General features: G+C 41.3%; 1 protein-coding gene across 2 annotated transcripts in view; it reads left to right on the top strand.

Moving 5' to 3' along the window:
• Positions 1-24333, top strand: part of nbr1b (NBR1 autophagy cargo receptor b) — a 64190-nt gene that overhangs the window by 26099 nt on the left and 13758 nt on the right. For both annotated transcript variants that reach the window (XM_029508080.1, XM_029508081.1), the window contains exons 6-17: positions 1259-1336; positions 1434-1693; positions 6420-6545; positions 7003-7209; positions 7531-7690; positions 9572-9655; positions 9864-10049; positions 10199-10315; positions 14768-14843; positions 18633-18743; positions 19108-19278; positions 20155-20427. In XM_029508080.1, coding sequence (XP_029363940.1) covers positions 1259-1336; positions 1434-1693; positions 6420-6545; positions 7003-7209; positions 7531-7690; positions 9572-9655; positions 9864-10049; positions 10199-10315; positions 14768-14843; positions 18633-18743; positions 19108-19278; positions 20155-20427 — 1849 coding nt within the window. The remainder of the gene's footprint in view (positions 1-1258; positions 1337-1433; positions 1694-6419; positions 6546-7002; positions 7210-7530; positions 7691-9571; positions 9656-9863; positions 10050-10198; positions 10316-14767; positions 14844-18632; positions 18744-19107; positions 19279-20154; positions 20428-24333) is intronic.

Below are 24333 nucleotides of genomic sequence, written 5' to 3'. Positions count from 1 at the left end.
TTCCCCAGTTGTGATAGTCAGCATAACTTAATTAATTAACATAATTTCCCTTTTAACAACTGCCTCTTAAAGGTTACAATTCTTGAGCACCCTCTCTGATAGTGGGATACTGTTCCATAATGCAAATCCTCTATATTACAGGACATTTTGAGAAATCAGATGTCCCTCTGAAGAGGAACTAGAAATCCACTCTATTAGTGGCTCTAGTTACTTGTGAAGTGAGCATCTGATAAACTTCTGCTTTTGTCAAGGATAGAGATCTGTGTATTAACAGCATAAATCATGGTATCAACATTATTACATTTATTAGGTAAATTGTTCTCAGACAGTGAGAAAATGTAATGGCAAGACATGGAAAATGCTGGACCCACAGATGCAGAGAGTCAGAGACAAGGGTAAAGCTGAGAAGTAGTTGTTTATTCAGTCCACGGTCACAACCAAATGCTCCAAATCAATCAGGCAGAAGTACAAAAACACTAGATTTAACTCTTACCAGGAACAAAAGCTTGGAGGAAAAGGATTACTCTAGAGAGATCACTGAAACAACAGACGAGACGACCTGGCAAAAAAGGGAAAGAAGACACGTTTTAAGTACACAGAAAGGGATGGATGATAAGAAACAGATGCAGCACATTAGGGGCAGGGCAGACAATCAAACAGGTGGAAACCTAACATAAGCTGAGAAAAAAACTAAAAAATGTAACCTAACAACAGATAACTTAAGATGAATGGCTGAAAAGTAATGGTCCTAAGATCGACCCTTCACGGATGTCAACTGGGCAGGGAAGATTGGGTAGATGTAATACTGCCAACTTGTACTATTTGTTTCCTGCCAGACTGATAAGATTCAACCCATTTAATCATGTAACAAGCAAAAAGCTGAGATTCTGGAGAGGAGAAAGTTGTGGTTAACAGTGTTTAACGCATTTTCATTAGCTATAAAAGCAGCAGCAAGGCAAGGCAAACATTCTTTACCAAAGCTGTGGTTGTGATCCTGACTGTCGTCAGGTGTGACTGGCTTGAAAACAGCCAAATGGTGTTGCATGGTGCCCAGCTTCCTTGTACTCACTTGCTTTATTCATTATTCATTAATGCTGGGAATATAAACACCTCCAACCACTTGAGGGCAGTGCAATGTTTTTGTTTATTTTGTGTGTGTGTTTTTGGAGTATAATCAAAGGTAGGAGATTCAGACACTCACACAATGGCAATTTGTTTTAGTAACTTTTTCGAGTGAATTTTGTCTTATGATTATCAGGTGATCATGAAAGAAATGAAAGCTACCAAAGAAGAGGATAAGACTCCTCCTGCTTGGTTTACCTCTTACATGGAGAAAGTAAGAAAAACTGGTGACATTGTCTTTAAACACAAGATTCTACTGGAAAAGCTGTTGGATGACTAAAACATGGACTTTTCCAACTTAATTTCCACAGTTTAAGGACCAGGTGGTTCGTGAAGCAGTGGAGAAGATCTGCAGGGAGTTCTCTGGACAGTGCTGCATCCACAAGCCACTAGGAGGAGGAGGAGGAGGAGGAGGAGCAGGAGCAGTGGGAATTACAGGGGAGGCGATAAGGGGTACAGAGGCCCAGCAGGTCCCCGAAGTGTCCTCAACCCTGCCTGGAGCTCCATCCTCCTCCACTCCTCCCTGCTCTTCCTGCAGGGGACAGACAACAGGAGGAGGCTACCAGTGCAGGTATGGTTGTTGACAGCTCACGAGCTAATTTCAAGACTCTTTGAGTCAGTGAATTAGCTAACAGTCAGAATATCGTCATTGTTCAGATACCATCAATGAAGCCCAATACAAGCTTATATGTCTGACTTGAAAAAAATGTATTTCCTCTAATAGTGTCCAGAGCCTTTTATTTACTCAACTACAGAGGAAGGCCTATAGTGGAAAGGAAGCCTTTTTTTGTAAAAATGTATTTTAATAATAATAACTACACAATGTAAAATAATGTATGTTATTATATATTATATTATTTAAATCAATTACTATAGGTTTTAAGATACATCACTATGATGCACTGCGATGCATCCTCAATGATGTTCCTGGACTCTTTGGGGGTTTTGGGTCTTTCAACATCATAGCCCCTCCTCCAGTTGACCCAGCAGGAGTGATCTATTCCCTGCTTGCATCCTAGCGGCAACAAGCACAGAGTCTTCTCTCTTTATCCTAAGCCACCTTATGGCTCTGTGTGCCACCTCTCTGTGGCTTTGGTGATGGACTATGTGGCTCCCCTTTTTATGGCTCCGATGTGAAAGCTCTGCAGAGGGAGCTGCCGGCAGTCCTCTTTGATAGCTTGGCAATGTGCCTGCCAACCACGGTTCTGGCACTACTCCACAAGTCCTTGGTATTTACTCATCTTCCTGTCATGGGCTTCCTCAGTGTGTTCCTCCCAAGGCACAGTGAGTTCCCACAAGATGACATTCTTGGTGGAATCCAAGTAGATGACCAGGCCAGGACAGAGTGTTGTGGGGTGACGTGCTCTGGAAATTTCAGCTGTTTGCTGAGGTCCACTCTCAGCTGCAGAGCTGAGCAGCAGTATTCTCACCTGTCATGGCGGGGGGTTTCTTGCCAGGTATGAGGAAGCTGGTTGAACTCTTCCCCAGGTGGATTTTACTGCTGTGCTGAGCACCTCAGCAACCACCTTAAACACCTTGTTGTGATGGCACTGGTAGTGATCATCAACCAGTTGCAGGTTTCCCCTCCCATCTGTTAGACACTGAAGACAGACAGCACCTCGGCACTATCTCATGTGTGGAGGTTGGCGAGGTGTGGTGTCATACATAGCCTGGACCAGAAACCTGAAACCACTTTCTCCGACCTTGTTCAGGCTCCTTGTTAAGCAAGCCTCACCGCCCTGTTGACCCGTGCTTCCTCCATCTGTGAGCGCACCTCTTCCAGCAGGAGTTCTTGGCTCGCCTTCCCAGGGGCCTTGCAAACATTGGGAACTTGGAAAATAACTAAGGCCTGCTCATCTGGTGCCAACTAGGGTCATCTGCCAAGCCATCTTTGCAAGAAACTACTGATTTTCTTTTCCAGGACCTCTTCGTACGACATTGGAATCTTGTACAGAAGCAGGTATCCTGGATGGCAGCTTTATCACTCTTAGGTCAAACAATTTCCCCAGGCTTTTGACTGGCTGCTCCAACAGTGTGTGGTTGAGCTCTCTAGAGATAGCAAATCAGAATTTGTCCACAAATTTGCCCTTTTTCTTTTAAAAAAAAAACAAAAAACAAAACCTGTCCTGCTGGGGCAGGCAATATGAATGCTCCTGGTGCCATGCTATGTTGAAACAGTCTTACTCTGCTGAGGCTCAGGAGTGGATAGAAAGAGAAGGGGGAGGAGGGGTCCCCGCGTGATCATCTCTGTGCTTAATTTATGCGGCATGCTCTGGCATCCAGAAAAATTTGAACTCTGCGTATGTATTCTATGTAGAATCTTGTATTAATTGTATTAATTGTAGGTTGCTATTTGGTGTCCTTTTAAATGTGTTGGAACAGATTTTTATCCAAAAGGTTAAGAACGGAGAATTGTTAGATCTTTTGGAGACAGTGTCAAGTACATTTTAGACAATAGGTTAAACTGTTGTTGTATCCCAGGATGACATTTGTTACCTTGCTGGGAAAATGGTGTCTCTGGAGGGTCTCTTCCATCAGCCTGTGAGGCATGGAACTGTAGGTGTTGGCCAGATGCAACCACAGTACTTCCAGGTTTCCTCTTCCCTCCTTAGCCTTTCTCGGGAACTGGGTGACTGTCCCTGTGTGCTCCAGGAAGATGGGCATTCCAGATATCCCACCTTTGTGCACTAAGGTATCGATATAGTTGTAAGCTGTGACAAGATGCTGAAAAATATCTTGCCTTCCACGTTGAGCAGCGAAATGGTTTTAAATTGCCCATGGCTTTTTAGTTTTCCTCTTGGGGGATCCAGATACCCTCAGCACATATCCACTGATCAGCAACTCTAACTTTTCTCCAGAACACTGTGAGGACCTTCCATAGGTGGTTGAGAAGTCTCTGACAGCGTTTGTGTACACTATATGGAATCTTGTTGGGTCCTTGAGCAGAGGCTGATCTTACTGCTCAGATGACATCATGGATGTCTTTCCAGCTTGGCTCCCTTAGGTTTAACTCAGCTGATGGGGTGTCATGGGAGCTCCTGCTGTCAGTCAGGATCATGAAAGGTGTTATGCAGATAGGTGTTGACTTCTGCTGCCCAGCATTTTTAGGTGACCGCTTATCACCAAGTAGCTTCTTGGTAAAGCCAAAGGGGTCCTAAATGAACTGCGTCCGTTCTCTGGCCCTCTCCCTTCCCCGTCTCCTATGCCACTCAGCTCTGTGAAGGGCCATAAGCGTCTTGCTAAGGATATCTCTCAGCAAGTGCCTGTCTTTCTTGTTAATTTTTCAGCTCCTTCAGAAGTTGCCGTATCTCCATGGTTCTGCAGTTCATTGCGAAGGGTTTCTTTTTGGATCCACTTAATCTGCTGTTGGACAACTCTGCCTGGTTCAAGTACTGTCGGCACTTAGCGGGGCTGGGACTTGTGGGGTGCTTCCTGGCCATGCTCCTCCTGTGTCTCATCAGGACATGGTCCTGTGTGCTGTCTAAATCAAATCAAATCTGATTTATTTATATAGCGCCAAATCATAACAAAGTTACATCAAGGCACTTTACATATAGAGTAGGTTTAGACCAAACTCTTTATAAAATTATTTAAAGAGACCCAACAGATCCCCCCATGAGTAAGCACTTGGCAACAATGGCAAGGAAAAACTTTCTTTAAGAGGCAGAAACCTCGGGCATAACCAGGCTAAGGGTGGAGTGGCCATGCGCCTTGACTGGTTGGGTTGGAAAAAAGGGAGAGGGAGGGAAATATACACAGACATCCCAAATAATGACAAGAATCATTTAGATATTCTTTATAGATTGTGTAGAAACACCAATGATATAAGTAATATATCGGACTGTAAAGCCCATCTAGGTTTCCAGAAATAGGCCTAGATTTTATCCCCTGTAATATCACCAAAGAATATCAGGAATAGCATTATGCAAGACAGAAAGAAATCATCATTAAGTGAATTAACCAATGTTAATTTGAATACAAAATTTAAAAACACAAACATAAATCAGAACAAGGTTCTGTTTGATTGTGCATGTTCAAGTCTTTGCTCAGGCACCTTTTGTGAAGTAGTTATTTCTTTCACTTACATTTTTTTTTAAATGCTAAATTGAAACAACTGAAGCATCATGCAATGACATAAACATTTCTTGGTGGTTTGGAATGGGTCCTTCTCAGTTTGGAAATAAACACTTTCCAGAAGTGAAAAGGTTATCAGTCTGATGTCCAGTCCAGATGTGTGTCTCCATCTTTTAAGGCCATAAAGGCTGTGAAAATTCATGGTCTTTAATTTCACTGGATCTGATTTGAGAGGAGTTAAGTGGCTGATTGCACGCTATCGTTCATGTCTTATTATGTCTTAGTCATAATGCCAGATTTCTTAAGCTCATTCCAGCTAATGTTTAAAAAAATGTGATGTGTATGCTCCTATTAAAAAGGAAAATAAAGTACTCAAGTGTATTAGGTGATATTGCAAAAATTAATCCTAGGTAGTGCAATTGGAGGTAATACTATTTTTACGAGGGGTAAATTGGAAGCTCCGGCTGAGTTGATCTATAGTTACAATGCTTGATGGCGGAGCAACTACTGGCATGTAATAAGACAATTAGATAGAATAATATAATTACTAAAATTTTAATAGGGGATGCTGGTCAGAAAAAACTATTACTACTACTATAGATTCCTGCTCATTTGCAATTTATTTAGTTTGCAGATTTTAAGCTTGACTAATGTGTTCTCCAAAATTCCTGATTTATCTTTGACCTCACTGTTCTCTACATTGGACAATGACAATCCTAGAAGCTCTGGATCAATGATGGTAAAAATTTCAAAATAGCTTGGTAGGTAGCAGCATATTTTCAGTGGTATCACTGGGAATTTAAGACAAATGTTCAAAATAAACTCTGTCTTTACAGGAAGAAAAGTAGAAAAGAATGCATTTCCCCAAAATGATGACTTGTTCCTTTAACATTTACACCAATCGATAGTGACGTGCTGTATGTGTAGTATTGCTGAAGTCTTGTTTTGCTTAGGTTTTATTCTGAAAAGGTGTCAAAGGCAAAGTCAAACAATGATAGGATTGCATTGGGAAACCCAAATTTACTTTTATTTTGAGGGAATTTACTAAAAATGAATTCTGTTTGTGAAGCGTGAAAATGAATGGGCACTATTTATTTGGATTAACTAAAGTGTTGTCTCCCTTTCTCTATTGTTACTTTCTCTATTTCTCTATTCTCTATTTCTCCATCCTCCCTATATCTTTTTATTCTTTCCTTCTTCCCTTCGTCTCTGTTTCTCATCAGTGTGTGCACCTCCTGTACTCTGTGTGAACCCTGTAGTTTCTCTCATGACCCCAGTCACAACCTGGTGAGAGCTAGAACCCCTCTGTCTATTCCAGAACATGGATCACCTGCTCCTGACCACAGCAAGTACGACACCACAAAGGGCTTAGAATTAATTATTTAATATTTGATATGATATACTGAGTGATGGCTTTCTTTAATGTACTGGAGAAGCCCAAAATGAAATAAAATAACATAAAAAAGATATATATATAAAAAAAAAAAACAATAATAAAATGTAAAAAAAAAAAAGATTTCTTGAATTATAAATTGATTAAGAATATGTAAAGTCACATACAGTATGAGAAGCCACACAGTTCTCAGATTGTAGTGCTTTTGCTGTTAAGGAAAGCTCTTGATTTATCTTTTTACATTGGAGTCCTCCGGTATTTTCTTCCTATTGAAGTGAATGTACATGAGTCAAATTTCCACATTTATGAGCTTCAAATCCCATACTAACTATAATGGTTTTAGGGGCTGTGTGGCTCCTATTTCACATTTCTACCCTAATTTATGCACAATAAGAATATTTCTTCCCCTCCAGGTTCTACAGACGAGGGGATCGCAGTTTCCGGAAAGCAGAGAAACAGCGTCTGAAAGCTGAAAAACGCTTGCTGAAGGCTGAGGTCAAAGAAATACGCAAACAGCTGAGAATGGAAAGGCGGGGCATACAGTGGAGCTCGTCCCACAGAGATGGAAGCTCTTCCCCAGTTCTTTTGCAGCCTCGGGCCACGCAACACAGCAGCCCAGAGTAGGTTGCTAAAAGCATATTGAAGAAAAAAAATGTCCATTCTAAATCAGTAAATGAATAAAATGTTATAGGCAGATGATTCAAATCACAGGCAGTTACAGGTCAGGCTGTACTTTTAGAGCCACCAAAGGTGTGTGTGAAAAGAGTCTGAAATAGCTAGGGAAACTTGAAAAGATAAATTACAATTCTGGTAAAAAATAAAATCAAAATATTTTAAATCATCACAGCAAAAGTTAAAGCACACTCAAAATACATACACAAAAAAAATCAAAACACAATTTAAGTTGGATGCAAAACAAATGAATTTTATGTCATGCCCAGGCGTCCAAAACGCCCCTGTCCCCTGGTGGTACCAGCTATGACAGCTACATTTCTGGATGAGAACCTTCCCGATGGAACCCGACTGCGTCCTGGGACCAAGTTTATTAAGTACTGGAAGATGAGGAACACTGGAACTATCAGCTGGAATGCTGATACTAAGGTAAAGGCAACAGTAGTTGTCTGCAATTTCTGATGGGTACACGTATAAAAACGTATCATTCTCTTTGGAGCTTCAGTGTATTGAGTTGATCTTGTGGATAACTGCTATTGAATGAATTCAGTTATATTTTAATTTGACTTGATTGAGCCACAAAGGAATATCTTAAAGAAGAAGAAGAGCCTCAAACATGAAAGCTTTGAGCCATAAACATATCTATTCATTCATTCATCTTCAACCATGTAGTGATAATAGACCTCGATAAATTTAGTAATAATAGTTAATAAAAGGAGCGCCACTTTTAATGAAAAACAAGAAACATAAATGTCATGCAATTTAAAAGGAGTTCTTTTAGATAACCGTGGTTAAACCAGTTTTTAGCAAATTTAGACTGCAAGTTCCATAAGAATAAATGTTCATTTATTCAACAAAATGTAGTAATAAATACACGACCAAGTTTATAACTTCATAGTGATATGATTAGCAATGACTTTTGAGAGTGAATGTTTGAGGTAGTGTGTCCTATGATTGATGCCACGCCAACTGATATGCAGCAGTGAGAAAGAAATGTCTTTGCCTTACTTTTCAGCCGTCTACCAGTTACGCCGATGGCTGGTGTAGACATAAACGGCTTCAGTTCAGGCAATCTTCTGGCGGTGATGTCTCTCTGGAAATCGACACGTAACGCTCCCACTGCGTGACGATTTCTGGAAAGTCTCTGGCTGGTTAGGTGATCGAAAAAGGGGAGACTTAGGCCCAATCCCACACCCTAATCACTACCACTAGCCCTTACTCACTACCACCAGCCCTCACCCACTTCACCCTCGAAAGGAAGCCACAAGGGGTAGGGCTTTGTAATCTTCCCTAGTAATTGGGACACCACTTGCTACGTCACTGCGTAGTTTACGTTCCGGCACGTAAGTGACCGCGTCGTCCCAGCAGCAACATGGAGGCTATGGTTCATGTAAATTTCAATCGGCATGATTTTATTTTTGTATGTAACGCCCTCACCCTGTTTATACTCTGTCTGTCAATGTAAATTTTGTCAATAAAAAAAAAAAACCAACAACAACAAAAAAACGTCATGCTTCATGCTTTGGTTGATAAATAAACCAAGAGGTACATGGAGAAGAGTACACCATTGACATCTGTTGTCTCTTGTGAATTTTTTGTGGGTTTTTTCTCCGACTTTTCCACATCCTCTTGCTCTCTGGGGATTGTGGACTGGCCCTACCTCGGGAAGTCAGCATTGGAAAACCCTAAATCTGAAGGGCTAGATTGACAACCCCTACCGCTACGTGACAAAAGAAATTTTGACACCCTACCCTCGCGGGAATGCACAAAATATAGGGGTAGGACTAAAAAGTAGGGGTAGGGGGTGTATTGGGACTGGGCCTTGGTCGCATGGGTGACAAAAATAAAGAGACATGGCGACAAGCTACCGCTCATTTTCAATGATAGTTGGCAACAAGTGACAATGTGGAAGCAAGTGGGCCACACATCGCTCGGTGGGCAGGGAGAAAAATAGAAAAGCTTTCTATTTTATGCAAATCTTGGGTGACAAAACTATGGCTGTGTCCAAAACTGCTCCCTAATCCCTAATTAGCGCACTATATGGTGAGCTCGTCATTTTCTAGTGGTGTCCGAAATGTTTTACGATAAAATGATGGTCACTAACCCATGCAAGATATCCCATGATGCATCAATAAAAAAAAATAAAATAAAACATCAAATATGAGAATAAAAATGACAATGCAAGGCAAGATTATCAAAAGCATTTGACATAATGCAGTGATAAACAGAAAAGATTAGCCGTGATTTGGGTACGTTTTAATTGCGCGCAGCGATGATATGCTTATATTATGCTTTGTTTGATTCCTTAAGTTGAAATTCATGTGGGGAAACTTGGCGGTCGGATCTGGGGTCCGTTGGAGAGAGGTGTCTGTTCCCTTTCTTCAGCCAGGACAGGTGAGAAGGCAACATGAGGGAAGTTTTCATTTTCATTATCTTAAAAATGCATGCTGCAATTTTTGTCTTGTCCAACTAGAGCTTGATTTTTGGAAATTAATCACAAAGATAAGATTAGCGCAACACAGTCTACTCTAACATTTATACTGTGAGATTGTTCTGCTTTGTAACTTCTTTATGATGTACACATTTTTTTCTGTGTATTCAGGTTGGTATAGTGAGTATAGCACTGTGTGCTCCTGCCCTAGAGGGCTCTTACACCTCCCATTGGCGACTGGCTCACGCTGGAGAACAGTTTGGACCAAGGGTGTGGTGCAGCATTGTGGTTGACCCTCTGGCCCCAGCGCCCATGATGGCTGATGGGATACTGATGTCACCCTGTGTCACCCCACAGGTAAGTGAAATTGGTAGATGAACAAAAGCAGTAAAAAATTACAGTGCCAGAAATTTTACAAACATTTACATCTAGGCAAATCAGCTAAAACGTACACATAGAGACTGTAGATATTGGGTATGTATCTGACTGAAGTGATATGTCTTCAGGGTAAGAACCCACTGGCAAAGGACAGAAAAGCCTGTGTAGGCTCCAGGGAACAAACTTTGCAGTCAGTGGACCAAGAAGAATACTATATTCCTTCTGTGGACCTGCTTACAGCACAGGTAATGGTATTCGCCATCACTCTGCCTTATATGTGAACATAGGGTAACCCTAACCCTAATGTTTTTTTAATGGAACTACCAGTTCGACTTTTCCTTGCCCATAGTGATTCCAATACGGAACAGATCCAATCCAAGAGTACTATTTTACATCATGTAAGAGCTGTAAATACCTATGTATTGAATGATTAATTAAGATTAGATTTCAAATATAAATGAAAATTATCATAGATAATGTTTTTTGTGCTTGTTCAAAAGTAATATATTAATTACTAAGTTATTTTCATAAACTAAAACACAACTAAAATGCATGAAGCTGTGGGTCCACAAAACCATAGCATTCTTTTAAAATGCATGTAACATACACTTTTTGCCAACACAGTTATTGCAGAATTTAGCTCTCTTTGTGAATATGATGTAATGCCTGGTATATTAAACATAGGATTGAAATGTCTAAATTCTCACTCAGATTGGTAGCTTGGGCCAGAATGGGGGAACTTCAGCCAAGGGCACACACTACTTTGTCAATGTCTATGTGAGGTACTGTAGCAGTTGGACCAGGCTCACTGCTCTTGTAATTTGTAACCTGTTCCACCAAAATATTCTGTTTGATAAAGAAACGCTTTTCCAGTGAACTCTTGAACTAACAAAACATGTCTACTATAAGTCTATAAGTGTCTACTATAGTTATGTCTACTATATATAAGTCTACTATAAGTGTCTAATCCAAACAGACGACAATTAGGATGCCTGGTTGGCAAGCACAGTCCAACATCTGAATGGGACAGGAGTCTCTGGAGAGGGAGTCCAGGCAGGCAGCAGGCAGACAGTGAGAAGGCAGATGCAAAGTCCAGAGACAGACAGCAGGTTAGGTTATCGGGGCAGTGACAAGGCGACGTGGTCAGGGGCAGAAGGCAGGTCAGGTACCAGGAGGTCTGTCCAGAAAAAAGTGCTGGGGCCTTATTTATAAAACTGTGGGTAGGATCGTTACTAAAAGTGAATTACATTCAAAAGGCAAAGTTTGTGTACACCAGAAAATATTCAGATTTATAAAACCCTGCATACGCACACCGCAAACTTTCCGAAATAAATCACAGACTGACTACAAATGTGCACAGTTGCATTGGCATCATGTCACGCACTGTACACACCAATTTTTAACAATAAATGGTCAATGCAAAGCACCTCATGAATGTAGCCTGCATATATATATATATATATATATATATATATATATATATATATATATATACACAAGTGTTATGTCTCGTTGGAACTGATGGTGGATACATGAAGAAAAAGTGAAAAAATAAATGTTTCTGAGGCGGAAGTGGAGATGCTTATCGGGGAGGTGGAGGCGCGAAAAAACATCGTCTTTGGAGGTCACAGCAGCGGAATCAAAAACGAAAGGAAGCAAAGCAGTGCAGTGCTCCTGATGATTGCAACAGGGGATGGACCCAGTGCTCCTAACCTGACACCGATGCACACAAAAATTGTGTCCATAATCGGCTTCATTCTGGTACGCCTGCGAGCGGTCGGGTGCTCGTCAATAGACCTGCAGCTACGAAGGGAGACAATACAAGCAATCAACAACCTGAAGGAGTTGAGGCAAATGAGAATTGCAGTGGTTGAAATAGCAGACCCCATTGCAGACTGGTTCCCCTGCGCTTTACTCATTTAAAAACAGGATGAGGATCTGTGTCTGCAACGGGATGGCATGGTTTCAGGGTGTAGCCCTCTCTAATGCTCGACACAGTCAGCACATACACTCACCGGCCACTTTATTAGGTACACCATGCTAGTAACGGGTTGGACCCCTTTTTGCCTTCAGAACTGCCTCAATTCTTCGTGGCATAGATTCAACAAGGTGCTGGAAGCATTCCTCAGAGAGTTTGGTCCATATTGAAATGATGGCATCACACAGTTGCTGCAGATTTGTCGGCTGCACATCCATGATGCGAATCTCCCGTTCCACCACATCCCAAAGATGCTCTATTGGATTGAGATCTGGTGACTGTGGAGGCCATTTGAGTACAGTGAACTCATTGTCATGTTCAAGAAACCAGTCTGAGATGATTCCAGCTTTATGACGTGGCACATTATCCTGCTGAAAGTAGCCATCAGAAGTTGGGTACATTGTGGTCATAAAGGGATGGACATGGTCAGCAACAATACTCAGGTAGGCTGTGGCGTTGCAACGATGCTCAATTGGTGCCAAGAAAATATTCCCCACACCATTACACCACCACCACCAGCCTGAACCGTTGATACAAGGCAGGATGGATCCATGCTTTCATGTTGTTGACGCCAAATTCTGACCCTACCATCCGAATGTCGCAGAAGAAATCGAGACTCATCAGATCAGGCAACGTTTTTCCAATCTTCTATTGTCCAATTTCCATGAGCTTGTGCAAATTGTAGCCTCAGTTTCCTGTTCTTAGCTGAAAGGAGTGGCACCCGGTGTGGTCTTCTGCTGCTGTAGCCCATCTGCCTCAAAGTTCGACGTACTGTGCGTTCAGAGATGCTCTTCTGCCTACCTTGGTTGTAACGGGTGGTTATTTGAGTCACTGTTGCCTTTCTATCAGCTCGAACCAGTCTGGCCATTCTCCTCTGACCTCTGGCATCAACAAGGCATTTCCGCCCACAGAACTGCCGCTCACTGGATATTTTTTCTTTTTCGGACCATTCTCTGTAAACCCTAAAGATGGTTGTGCATGAAAATCCCAGTAGATCAGCAGTTTCTGAAATACTCAGACCAGCCCTTCTGGCACCAACAACCATGCCACGTTCAAAGTCACTCAAATCACCCTTCTTCCCCATACTGATGCTCGGTTTGAACTGCAGGAGATTGTCTTGACCATATCTACATGCCTAAATGCACTGAGTTGCCGCCATGTGATTGGCTGATTAGAAATTAAGTGTTAACAAGCAGTTGGACAGGTGTACCTAATAAAGTGGCCGGTGAGTGTAGATCCACGAGCATAGCTCTAGGGAATCTAAAACGGCCAAGTCGTTATGATCCCTGAATACCTTCTCCCTCATAATCCTGCCATTGGCATAGTCCTCCAGCAGTGTCAGCAGTGCCATGGTGCAGCATTACACACAGGGCTCACCGCTGCATCTATAGGTTTATAATCATCAGACTAATAATTAGTTAATTAGTTTGTGCTAACCCCCACCATGAAAAATATTCTTCAGTTTGAAGTGTGTGAACATGACCCTTTTTTTTATGCCTGGTTTGTTATGAAAAGCATCAAGTAGAGCTGACGAACTGAGAACAGGAAAGTATAATGATTGTTAATGGCTTTGTTTTCCACACTTAAAATTTCATTGGCTTTTGATTAAGTGTTCACAGTATCACAGGAAAACATATTGTTATTTGCATGTTAGGCAGATGCAGCACAGTCCTCCTGTGCTCCAGGAGTGAACAATATGATGAAGAGACGGTGGTGATTAAATATAGAGAAGGGATTTTGATTTAGAATTTTTTGTTAGAGTCTGAGATGTTTCCGAAACAATTACTCAGTCCAATGCAAAATAATGCTGTTGAATTAAATCATTCTGATGACATGGCTCTAACACATGATACAGGTTGAAATTAAATGTGTGAAGGGCAATAATAAAAACATAATTGTTCTTCCCACTCTTCATTTCTTCATTCTGACTTCAGTTAACCACTGCACCATCTGTTTCGCCAATTCCCCTTTTCTTCCAAACTGTGCATACGTGTCAGACCCTGTACATGGGTCAGAGTTTTCTTAGTGGTGCGCACATTTTCCGTCAAGTCTGTTTTTTATTGAGCGCATCCTTTGCGTAGAAGTGACATACGGTAGTTTTAGGTCCTGTTTTGTGTGTACACAACATTTATAAATGAGGCTCCTTGAGAGTAATGCATTCTGGCAGAGAGTGAGTGTGGAGGAGCTGATTATGAGGAGGCTGGGTGATTACAGTCAGCTGGGAGGTTAGTACAGGTTAGTATGATGATAGGTAGGTAGAGAGGAAAACCAGGAGTGGACTACGATAGATTACATAAAATTGAAAAACAATGTGTGGAGCTAAAAATGTGCTTGTACTATTTAATGTATGATTTAAAACATGATTTTAAAGTGTTTTTTGTGAAGTGTACACATTAGGTATGGAAGTCATTGCAAAAACTGAGGCTGCGAGACATGGTGATAAATAGCATCATAAAGCACAAATAACATTTTGTTTCACCAACAGTCCTGAAGCATGACATTCAGTCTAAGGTATGAGCTAGATTACATCATCAAATTGAGAAACTATAACAAGACATTTTTTATTGGCTCTTCATAAATAACAATAGTTTTTAAACCAGATATACAGATTTGCTGCATTTTTTTAAGTTGGGATGGTCAACCCCCCAAAAAACTGCCTCCTACTTTCCCATGATCCCATGAGCTCTAAAAAAAATGTTGTCTTCTGTTTGCCTGTCAGGATCTTCTGTCTTTTGAACTACTGGATATCAATATTGTCCAAGAGTTGGAGAGTGTCCCCAGCAAAATCCCTGCTGGTAAGAGATTTATTGGATTGCAGTTTCTGGTGGTTGGTGAGTGTGTTACATGGACATGAGTATCTCAGTTTTGAAGCTTGTCTTGGTTTGAACATATTCAACTTTCTCAGTTACTAACTAAAGCATGCTTTAATAAAGCAGACTGTGAAGTTTACAAGCACAAACTGCCAGTTTTGCCCAATAAAAGGTAAATCCCACAGTCCTGTAACGATTAACCCTAAATTCATTGTCTTTGGATGCTGGCTCCACTCATTCCACTGTATGACCTGCAAATGGATATGTTGCAACCTATCGACTACAAACTTGAATTGGCCTGCACTTCTGCACCTATCCTATCTAAATCACTGTGTATATTTATCTCTTTCATTACTAAAGGGAAAACATGGCTTTTCAATGATCCATCTCAGTTGTATAAAGATTGTCTTTCACCACTAAATGTTCACATGTAGCTGTATTGTGCTCTCCAGTCCATTCAGGATGGTGGAGACCATGTATTTGCACATATTTGGTCCACAGACAAAATTCAAAACTCAGCTGTTGCCCCGCCTTCTATCCTTTTTCCTGTTGGACCTCTCCTCTTCTTGAGTCACAGCAGAGGTACTTAAGAACAGCTTGTAAGAACAAAGGAGCAACAAATAGCCTCTGCATCGCCAAATCCTTAGAGGACTTCACTCCACCAGGAAGTTAGACAAAGTGTCTTTATGACGAAAACACCAGAATGCTTTTGCTTTCTGTTCTAAGGTCTGTGTTGGATTAAAATTGAATGGTTAAGGGGGTATGCTACGTGTATGTGAGGGAGACCTGTAGAAGAGGCAGGAGTGTGACATTTTTTCAATGTCTCCAATGTTTGTTTGTTATGTGGTTTAAGCTCTTCAAAAAATAATAAAATTTGTGATATCAAATCAAAACTTATGGCACACAATTTTTGTAAGAATGAAAAATCATCCAAGCCTTGAGTCTAGCCATGAGACTCCTGGAGTTGAATTGAATTGATCTGAATTAAAAAAGTTTATTTTGAGCAAGGAGCAAAGAAAGAAAAAAACAAACAAGAAACAGAAGAAGCAACAGACAATGGATTTTTTTTAAGTTATACATATTGAAAAAGGAGTGGGAACAAGTTAAAACTTATCAAGTCCCACCCCCTCTCCCTGCATTAAGTTATCTACCTATCCCATTTCTCTAATCATGCTGCTACTCTTACTAATATTACTACTACTAATAATAATATCAATAATAATAATGACCATCATTTATGAGATGTATACTCCTCTACATACGTCTTTACTTATATAAAAGACAAAGAAAAAAGGACCAAACAATAACAAAACAAAGTAGAGAGAAAGGGACCAACTTACAATTGACATCAATAAATAAATAATAATAAACATAAATCGGTAGAGAATCAAATCATCAGTAACCTCCTCCCATTACAATTCTTGGCTATCACACCCCCAATTCCTCCCTGAATTCCATGAGAACATATTATTTATATATTGTTTTAAACAGTTTTATGTTGGGACATAGTTTCAAAATGGATTGGTCACCCTATCTTCCCCTCAGTTTTGAGCTCAGACTCATCTGATCTTTTGAACATTCCTCCAACTCAGATAATACAGAGAACCTGATTAAATCTCTAAATTGTGTGTTTCAAAATAGATTATGTGAAAATTTAGATTTGAAGTAATCCAATCCCACCCAGATATGACCTTCAATCTAGATTGAAGGTCAATATGGGTATTTCCAAAATGGAGATTAGGACAGGTTTGATGCTGAATATCAGGATTTTCCCGGATTCCACTTTAAGGATGGAGACATGCAGCACACATTGCACATATTCATCATTAGTCACATTACTTGATGCTTGCATAGTAAATTATGAAAAACAACTATGAAAAAACAATACCCAGCCTTTAATATTTTGAAAGAATTAATCAAAATACATAATCAATCAGGACACACACCAACAAAACTCAAAGATTTCAGAAAATATATTATGACTAAAAATTAAGGTATTTATATACATTCCTTAATAATCAATGAATATGTGTATGGTTTTTCATCAGAATCAGAATCAGAAATAATTTATTATTCCCTGGAGGGAAATGATGCTGTTTGTTAACTTCTCTTCTAATAGATAAGGAGTTGTAAATCTCTTGGCAGTGGAACTTAATGATTTTCTGTATCTTTCTGTGCAGCTTCATAGATGGATTCACCGTTTACTGTTGTGGACAGTTTGAGTATTTCACCAGTTTGTCCAGACACCTTGCATCCTTTTGTTTTATACTGCCAACAGACTGCTGCATAGAACAATATACTTCCCACCACAGGCTGGTAAAATATCTGCAGCATCTTTTTACATGTGTAGATTGTGTCTTTGCTAGTACCCTGGATCTTTTTGTGACAAAAGAAAGAGGTACCTGGGCATGGTGGTCTTAGGAGCAAAGCTAAGCTACTGCTTCACATGTAATTATCTCTTAATGCAGTGGACATCAGGAGAAGATGAGTCGCTGTATCTGCGAATTGTCTGCTTCAGTTTGCTTGGCTTGGGAGAAGTTAATCCTGGTGAGAACTGAATGCCACAAAGACAGATACAATAGATAGTAAGTTGTATCATACGATGTCTGTTTTTGAAATACAGAGATGGAAATCAGAAGGGATGGAGGACAGCATGGAGCTTTGGCTATACCTGAGGCAATGGTTGTGAAGGGCGCTGGAACTTTACTACTTAGGAATTTCATTAATTCAGATTGTTTGTTCACCTTGGACACTCACATTCACTGATGTGATGTGTCTGCATTTTTGGGCTTTTCTTTCTTGTACTGTTTTTGAAAGTGTTCTTCTAGCATTTATTTTTCTCAAAACATGAATTGATCCTTGACTGGAAGAATAACTGCTGACTGAAACTTCTGTTTTCTGTGGATGGGATTGCAGTTGACATTACACTTATAAAGAACTCTAGAGCATTTAACTATGAATACTGGGGTGATGGTGGTCGGAGGGGGGATACGTCATAATACTGTATAGTAACTATATGGTAAAAACTGCATCCCATGTCCAAAGTCATGCACCTGTGTCTTGCGTACCACCTGCAATTCAAAGGGAAGGGGGATAAAATTGCACCTGTATCTGCTGTGCTCCTTGATAATATACTTTTGTTTTGTTATCTATTCTACTTGCAACATGCTTAGTTGTGTTAAAAACACTTCCTGTGCATTCTTGGCTGGGTCAGTATGCAGCGTTTTAATGAAGATAATGGTTAAGTTGCACTTGTAGTTTTACAACCAGAGTGCAAACATTCAGTATTTCAAGATGTGAATGTGCACTGCTTGTTGTTATTTGTAACTGCATTGTAAACGCATTTTTCTTTTTCAGGACCCCATAGGAATCATTTCTCTTTATCTGATTGGTTTTTCTATTGACAGGTTTTGATCTGATCCTCTTGAAAAACAAGTTAGGAGTTCAGTGTAAGTTACCTTGGGGATTCTCTCCAGTCAGAGGTGAAGTGGAGATTGAAAACCCAGAGGTAAACCTGTATGTCCAAACACAAAACAGATTATCCAAAAAATGTGATCATAACTGAGATACTCATGTCACGTTAACATACATCTATTGCTGCGATGTGTTAAAGAACTGATTCTGATACTGATACTTCGTACGGACAGTGCAGTCTGACATTTCAGCAGTGTGTGGAGAGCAGACCATGGGACAATAGAATGCTCCACTTATGTGCACTGACTAACAAACAAAACTGACTAGAGTTCAATAAATCAACTCTTTTCCTCCATTCAGAAATGACTCACTGCACAACCCCCCCTTCTCAAGATGGCCACTTGCAGCAGAAGAGCAGTCCCTCTTTAGGTCTGATCCAAGAAGAGACAGAAGTTATCAATACTATCATGGGTAATGGAGGTTCTGTTATTTCTTTTTATAGATGCAGTATTGTAAAAGAGAAAGAAATATTCTAATGTGATGCTCAAATAAAGAACCAAAGTTTAGAAATGGCCATAGCCCATATAATGTATAAAAGACATTAGTATCTAAAGTAATAAAATCATCAGAAATGTTAGAGAATGACACAATCAGTCAACACTCAAAAGCCTACAATTAAGGAATTGTTTAATCTGTGATTACACCTGTGCATCAAAGGTTTGCTAGTCGTCACTATCATGAGTTTCTATGTTCAGAAAGCTTCAAGAAAGTAATAATCAAAAGAGGTCTTTGGCCCGTGCCTCAGCACATTTGTCCTCTTGTTACTGGTCTTCAGAAGCCTCCCATGGGTCAGTGTCTGAAACTGAGGGTGGTGGAGTCCCAGCTCAGGAGGAGGGAGAGGATGACATCAGCGGGACTCAGTTTGTTTGTGAGACTGTGATTCGCTCAATGACCCTGGAGGAGGCCCCTGACCATGTTTCTCTGAGAGGGTCCCACTTGGGAACAGGTAAAGGTACTCCTATAGTGATGTCCCTCACTTGTAAGTCACTTTGGATAAAAGTGGCTGCTAAATGAGCCCACGTAAAAGCTCTGGAGCCAGATCCCTGGTCTGAAATTTTCCTTGAATATGCTGCCGGTTTTTAGATTGTCTTAGAGTTGATTCTTTGTGACTCTTTCTGTTTCTGTTAATTTATCAGGAAATATGTTATTAAACTAAGACATGCAAATCTTAAAAAATCGAAGTTGGAATACTTGGATTGACACAAAAACATCACTGTGCTGACAGGTTATGTGAACCTGGGCATTTAAATCATCCAGTGATTCATGAAATTTGATATGGGATAAATAATGAAAACATGACGATACGTTGAGAGTTTTGAATGAGGTGGTGTGATATGGCATTCACTTTGGGGAGAAGTACCGGAATTAAATTTCACCACTGCACTCTAATATCACACCACCTCATTCAAAACTCTCAAAGTTAAAGTTTTGCTTTAAATTAAATTCATAAAAAACGTTATAACCTACAAGAGAGCAACAATTATCATTGAGCTTTTTGGCTCCCATAGACGTCTAGTTGGCAGGCTTGGAACTGAGCAACTAATGCACCCTTCCTCTTAGACATTAAAACTGCCTTGGTTGCATTTTCCCCCAGAGTTTTTGTTTAATCACCTTAAATGTTCCCATAAACATTTCTTAGTATCTTGTCAACACTTGCCACAATATTGTTTTATGAATATCTGATAGGTCATGGACAGAAATGGCAATCATATATCAGTTTATGTACCTGTGGTGATACACAAAGTTGATATACTCCCAAATGTGTGAAATCTACAGAATGTTTTACAGTTCAGTGTCTGACAGCCCTGTTCCCTGTTCTCAGTTGCATGTCCGGCTGCTCAAGGCTGCACAGAGGGTGGCCTCTGTGTGAAGAGGAACACAGTGAAAAGAGAACAGACTCTGGAGACTAACCCTGGCAGCTTAAATACCTTGAAAGTACCAACTACACTTACCACTTCTTTACCCTCCCAATTGAAAGGCTCTCTGCCGTCTCCCATGTCCAAGGTTCTGAGCCCAGGGCTTGGGCCCAACTCAGCACCGACCCAGTTCAATGTGTCAACCAGTATTTCTACACTACAGGAGCATAGGACAACAGGTAACAGCAGGGCTGTTGAGCTGTTGATACAGGATTTCACATGTCACACAGTTCTTGTTTTTCTTATGCTACGTTTGAATGATCTGCAGAAATTTAATGTTGCTCCAAATGTAACAATAATAACTAAAGAATTGGAACAGACGCGATTATTTCAAGTCGGTGCATTGAATGACTTCAGTGAGCATAGGCTGTTTTAATTCAATCAGTGATAAATGTAAAAAAATATATCAAATAATGATTCTAAGACAAATAAGTTACCCTCTGGGAAACCATCAACAGTAAAAAGATGCCAATTTTGAGTTAACCTCAAAGATGACTTTAAGCCTTGAACGTTAACGATTAATTCACTTAATCAATACAACTACACTGACTGTAAATAAAAGTTGAAAGATATAATTCGACCAAATAGATTTTGGCAATATTGTTATTTGTCCAACATTTAACATAATAGGATCTATAGTTAAAGATGATTATTTTGCATTATGTCTAACCTACAAAATATGTGCAAATTTGTATATGTATGTGGGAGCTTGTCTAATGCAACACAAAAACAAGATGGCCGAATTCAAAATAGAAAATTGTCTATTCCCTGGATAAAGGCTTCAAGGCAGCAAAGTAGCCTTAAATCATGATGCCTCCTGCACTGTACTTCTACACACTGCACTGCACTGAACAATCAATGCTTCGTTTTCCTATCCCTTCTGAGAGCTCTTTTTTGCAAGTTGGGGTTCACATCAGCAAATGCATCTGGTGCACAGGAAACATTAATTAACACAGGCCGGACGACTACCTTGAATAGCATTGACCAGGGTAGTTTCTGTTCAATGCCTGTGAGGGAGAGCTCAAAACAAGCTATGAAAACCCTGATGAATCATAAGGGGATGAGGGGATGGGGTGAGGAGGAGGAACACCCTAGGATAGACTTGTAGGTAACCCAAGCTAATGGAAAAATGGTGAGTGCAGTTTTTACTTATGGCAAAGTCCTGAAGATCCGCAAAGCCAAAATAAGACGCTTGTCAGGACCGGACAGACAAACTGTGACCCACAAAGCAGATCAGAGGCAATGAGTAGCAAGAGGTGGCTTATTGACAGTCCAGGTTCAGTACACATGCTGGCAATAAGCTCAGGCGGCACGACAAAAACACAACGCAGGATTGCAGGATTAGGAGTCAAAAAACAGGCAAGGGTCAAAACCAGGAGATCGTAAATACGGGCAGAGGTACAAAGACACTAGGTAAGGAGGACAAAAAACTGGTTGGAACACTGAAGAAAAACACATGAGGAAAATAACGTTGGAAAGCTACTCGCAAAGGATGCAGACAATCTGAAGAAGACATGGGGAAAGATATACTCAGTATATATACACTGGGGAACGGGACACAGGTGAATGGCAGTAGGGTGGAGACCAACGGTCAAGAACAATCAATGCTTCTTTGCCAAGGAGGGAGGAAACAGGAAGCAAAACAAATAACACAACAGCACAAGACTACAAACTGAAACAGGAAGTGACAAACACACAAAGGTCTAGGACCTGACAGTACCCGCCTCCATGGCCAGCCCCTGACAACCCAGGATTGTGAGGGTCGTTATGGTGGAAGTCTTTAATGAGGTTCGGGTCCATAATGATCCGGAAGGAGACCCAGGACCTCCTCTCAGGTCCATGACCCTCCCATTCTATGAGGTACTGGAACCCCCTTCCACGACCGCAAACAGCCAACAGTTTCTGGGCGGTGAAGACTATGACCTCTTCCTGACCTCTTTCTCCAGAGCTGGAAACAGAGGTGGCTGATACCCAAACACACACTGGAACAGGGACATGTCCACGGAGGTGCAGGGTAGTGTGTTGTTGGCATATTCCACCCACATGACGAACTTACACCAAGAGGTAGGGTTCCAGGAAGCGAGGCAGTGGAGTCCATTCTCCACCTCCTGATTTAACTGCTCCATCTGCCCGTTGGTCTGATAGTGGTAGCCTGAGGTCAGACTGATAGTGGCACCCATGAGCTGGCAGAACGCCCTCCAGAATTGAGCCACAAACTGCTGTGGCACAGGGAGGGGTCGGAGGAGCCCAGTACTGGGGGCATTCTTGCTCTTACTCTGTTCATATGTGATGCCGACACATACTCATTGACATCATTCCTGGCCACCAAAATCTCTCACGGACCCGGGATAAAGTTCCACAGGAACCATGGTGACAACAGAGCAGCGAAGAATGAGCTCAAGTAATCACAGAGCCCCAAAGGTCAGGGGTGAAAAACAACCTGTTATGTGGTACCTCAGGGGGAACCAGAATCCTTTGATTGGCTCTCTTAACCTGTTCCTCTATCTCCCAGGTGACACAAACCACAACACAAGTCTTAAGGAGTACGGTCTCGGACTGTCTGGGGAAGATTCTCCTTCAGTCTAGACAAGGAATCAGGCTTTAAATTTTTGGAGCCAGGGTGATAGGAGATGGTAAAATTAAATCCGGAGATGAAAAGGGCCCACTTGGCTTGACGAGTGTTCAGCCTTTGGGCTGTCCTGATGTATTTGATGTTCTTATGGTCAGTCCAAACCAAAAATGGCTGTTCCGCCCCCTCCAACCAATGCCTCCATTCTTCCAAGGCCAGCAGCTTGCGGTCCCCTTCATCGTGGTTCCTCTCAGGTTGGGAAAACCTGTGAGATAAGAAGGCATAGGGGTGGAGTTTGTCATCCTTCTCCAACTGTTGAGAGAGTACTGTTCCTGCCTCCAAGTCGGAGGCATCCACTTCCACCAGGAACTGCCATTTGGGGTCAGGAAGGGTCAAGGGTGTAACAGGTCTGAGGATACTGATGCCCCTGTCAGTTACGCTTCCCCTTTATACTGTTTTGTGTTCATGTTTTTTTTTTTGTTTTTTTTTTACTGATATTACTACTTGGATTGGATTGGATACATGGGTTTTTTTACAGTGATTTTGAGGAATAAAAGAACTTGATCAAATTAGAACCATGAACTTCATTTATTTAAGAGTTTTTTCATAATACTTTTTATTTTGAAATTTTTTCCAACTATAAGTTGAAATAGAATAATAAAAGAATGAATCAGGTTTTTTTTACAAAAGGGGAGAGACGCACGGGTCTGAGATGGGCAAAACCAAATATGTTAGAGGCTGTCTTCCAATCATTCACCCTCCCTGATATAGACCAGATGATAAGCATTGCGTAGGTCGGGTTTAGCGAAAACCTTGGCCCGCTGTAGGAGCTCAAAGCCGGAGAAAATGAGTGGGGGAAGGAGGGCTTAATGGTAATGTCATTAAGTCCACAGAAGTCACTGCATGGGTGACAAGACTTGTCCTTCTTCCCCACAAAGAAGGACCCAGCCCCCGCAGGCGATGAAGAAGGCCGATGGTGATCACAGCTTTGAGTGCTGCTCCAATGTACATGGCTTGATGCTCAGGCACCACCTGACGAGTTGGTCCGCTGCAGCGTATAGGGCAGCTCTCCAGGAAGTGGCCAAGTAGATACATCGGCCCTTGTCACGTCTGCAATTTGCATAGGCTCCTCAGACCTCCTCCTGGTGTGGTTTGGCGGTTCCACTCCGCGCTGGCCCAAGCCGTGACTTGACCTGACATGAAGGAGATAACATAGGCTATTTTACTTTGATCGGAGGGGAGGGCTGTTGCTTGAAACTGTGAAGTTCACACTGGGTGATAAATGGCCTAAATTCCCCCAACTCAGAGAATCTCTTTAAACTGGAGAACTGGGGGCATGGTGACTTTCCCCTGCTGGAGGGCAACTGTTGGATGGCTTAACTGGGTGGACAACAGGGGAAAATGCCGTTACCTGCCTGTTGGACTCGGCTACTTCCAGTTTCAGAGAAGGCACTTGTTCCTCGTGCAGGCGAAGCCACTGGCCGTGATTCCTCAGGGCTTCATGAACAGGCTCTTG

Source organism: Echeneis naucrates, chromosome 8 (genome assembly GCF_900963305.1).
Source record: "Echeneis naucrates chromosome 8, fEcheNa1.1, whole genome shotgun sequence".
NCBI lineage: Eukaryota > Metazoa > Chordata > Actinopteri > Carangiformes > Echeneidae > Echeneis > Echeneis naucrates.
This window is presented reverse-complemented; position numbering and strand designations above follow the sequence as displayed.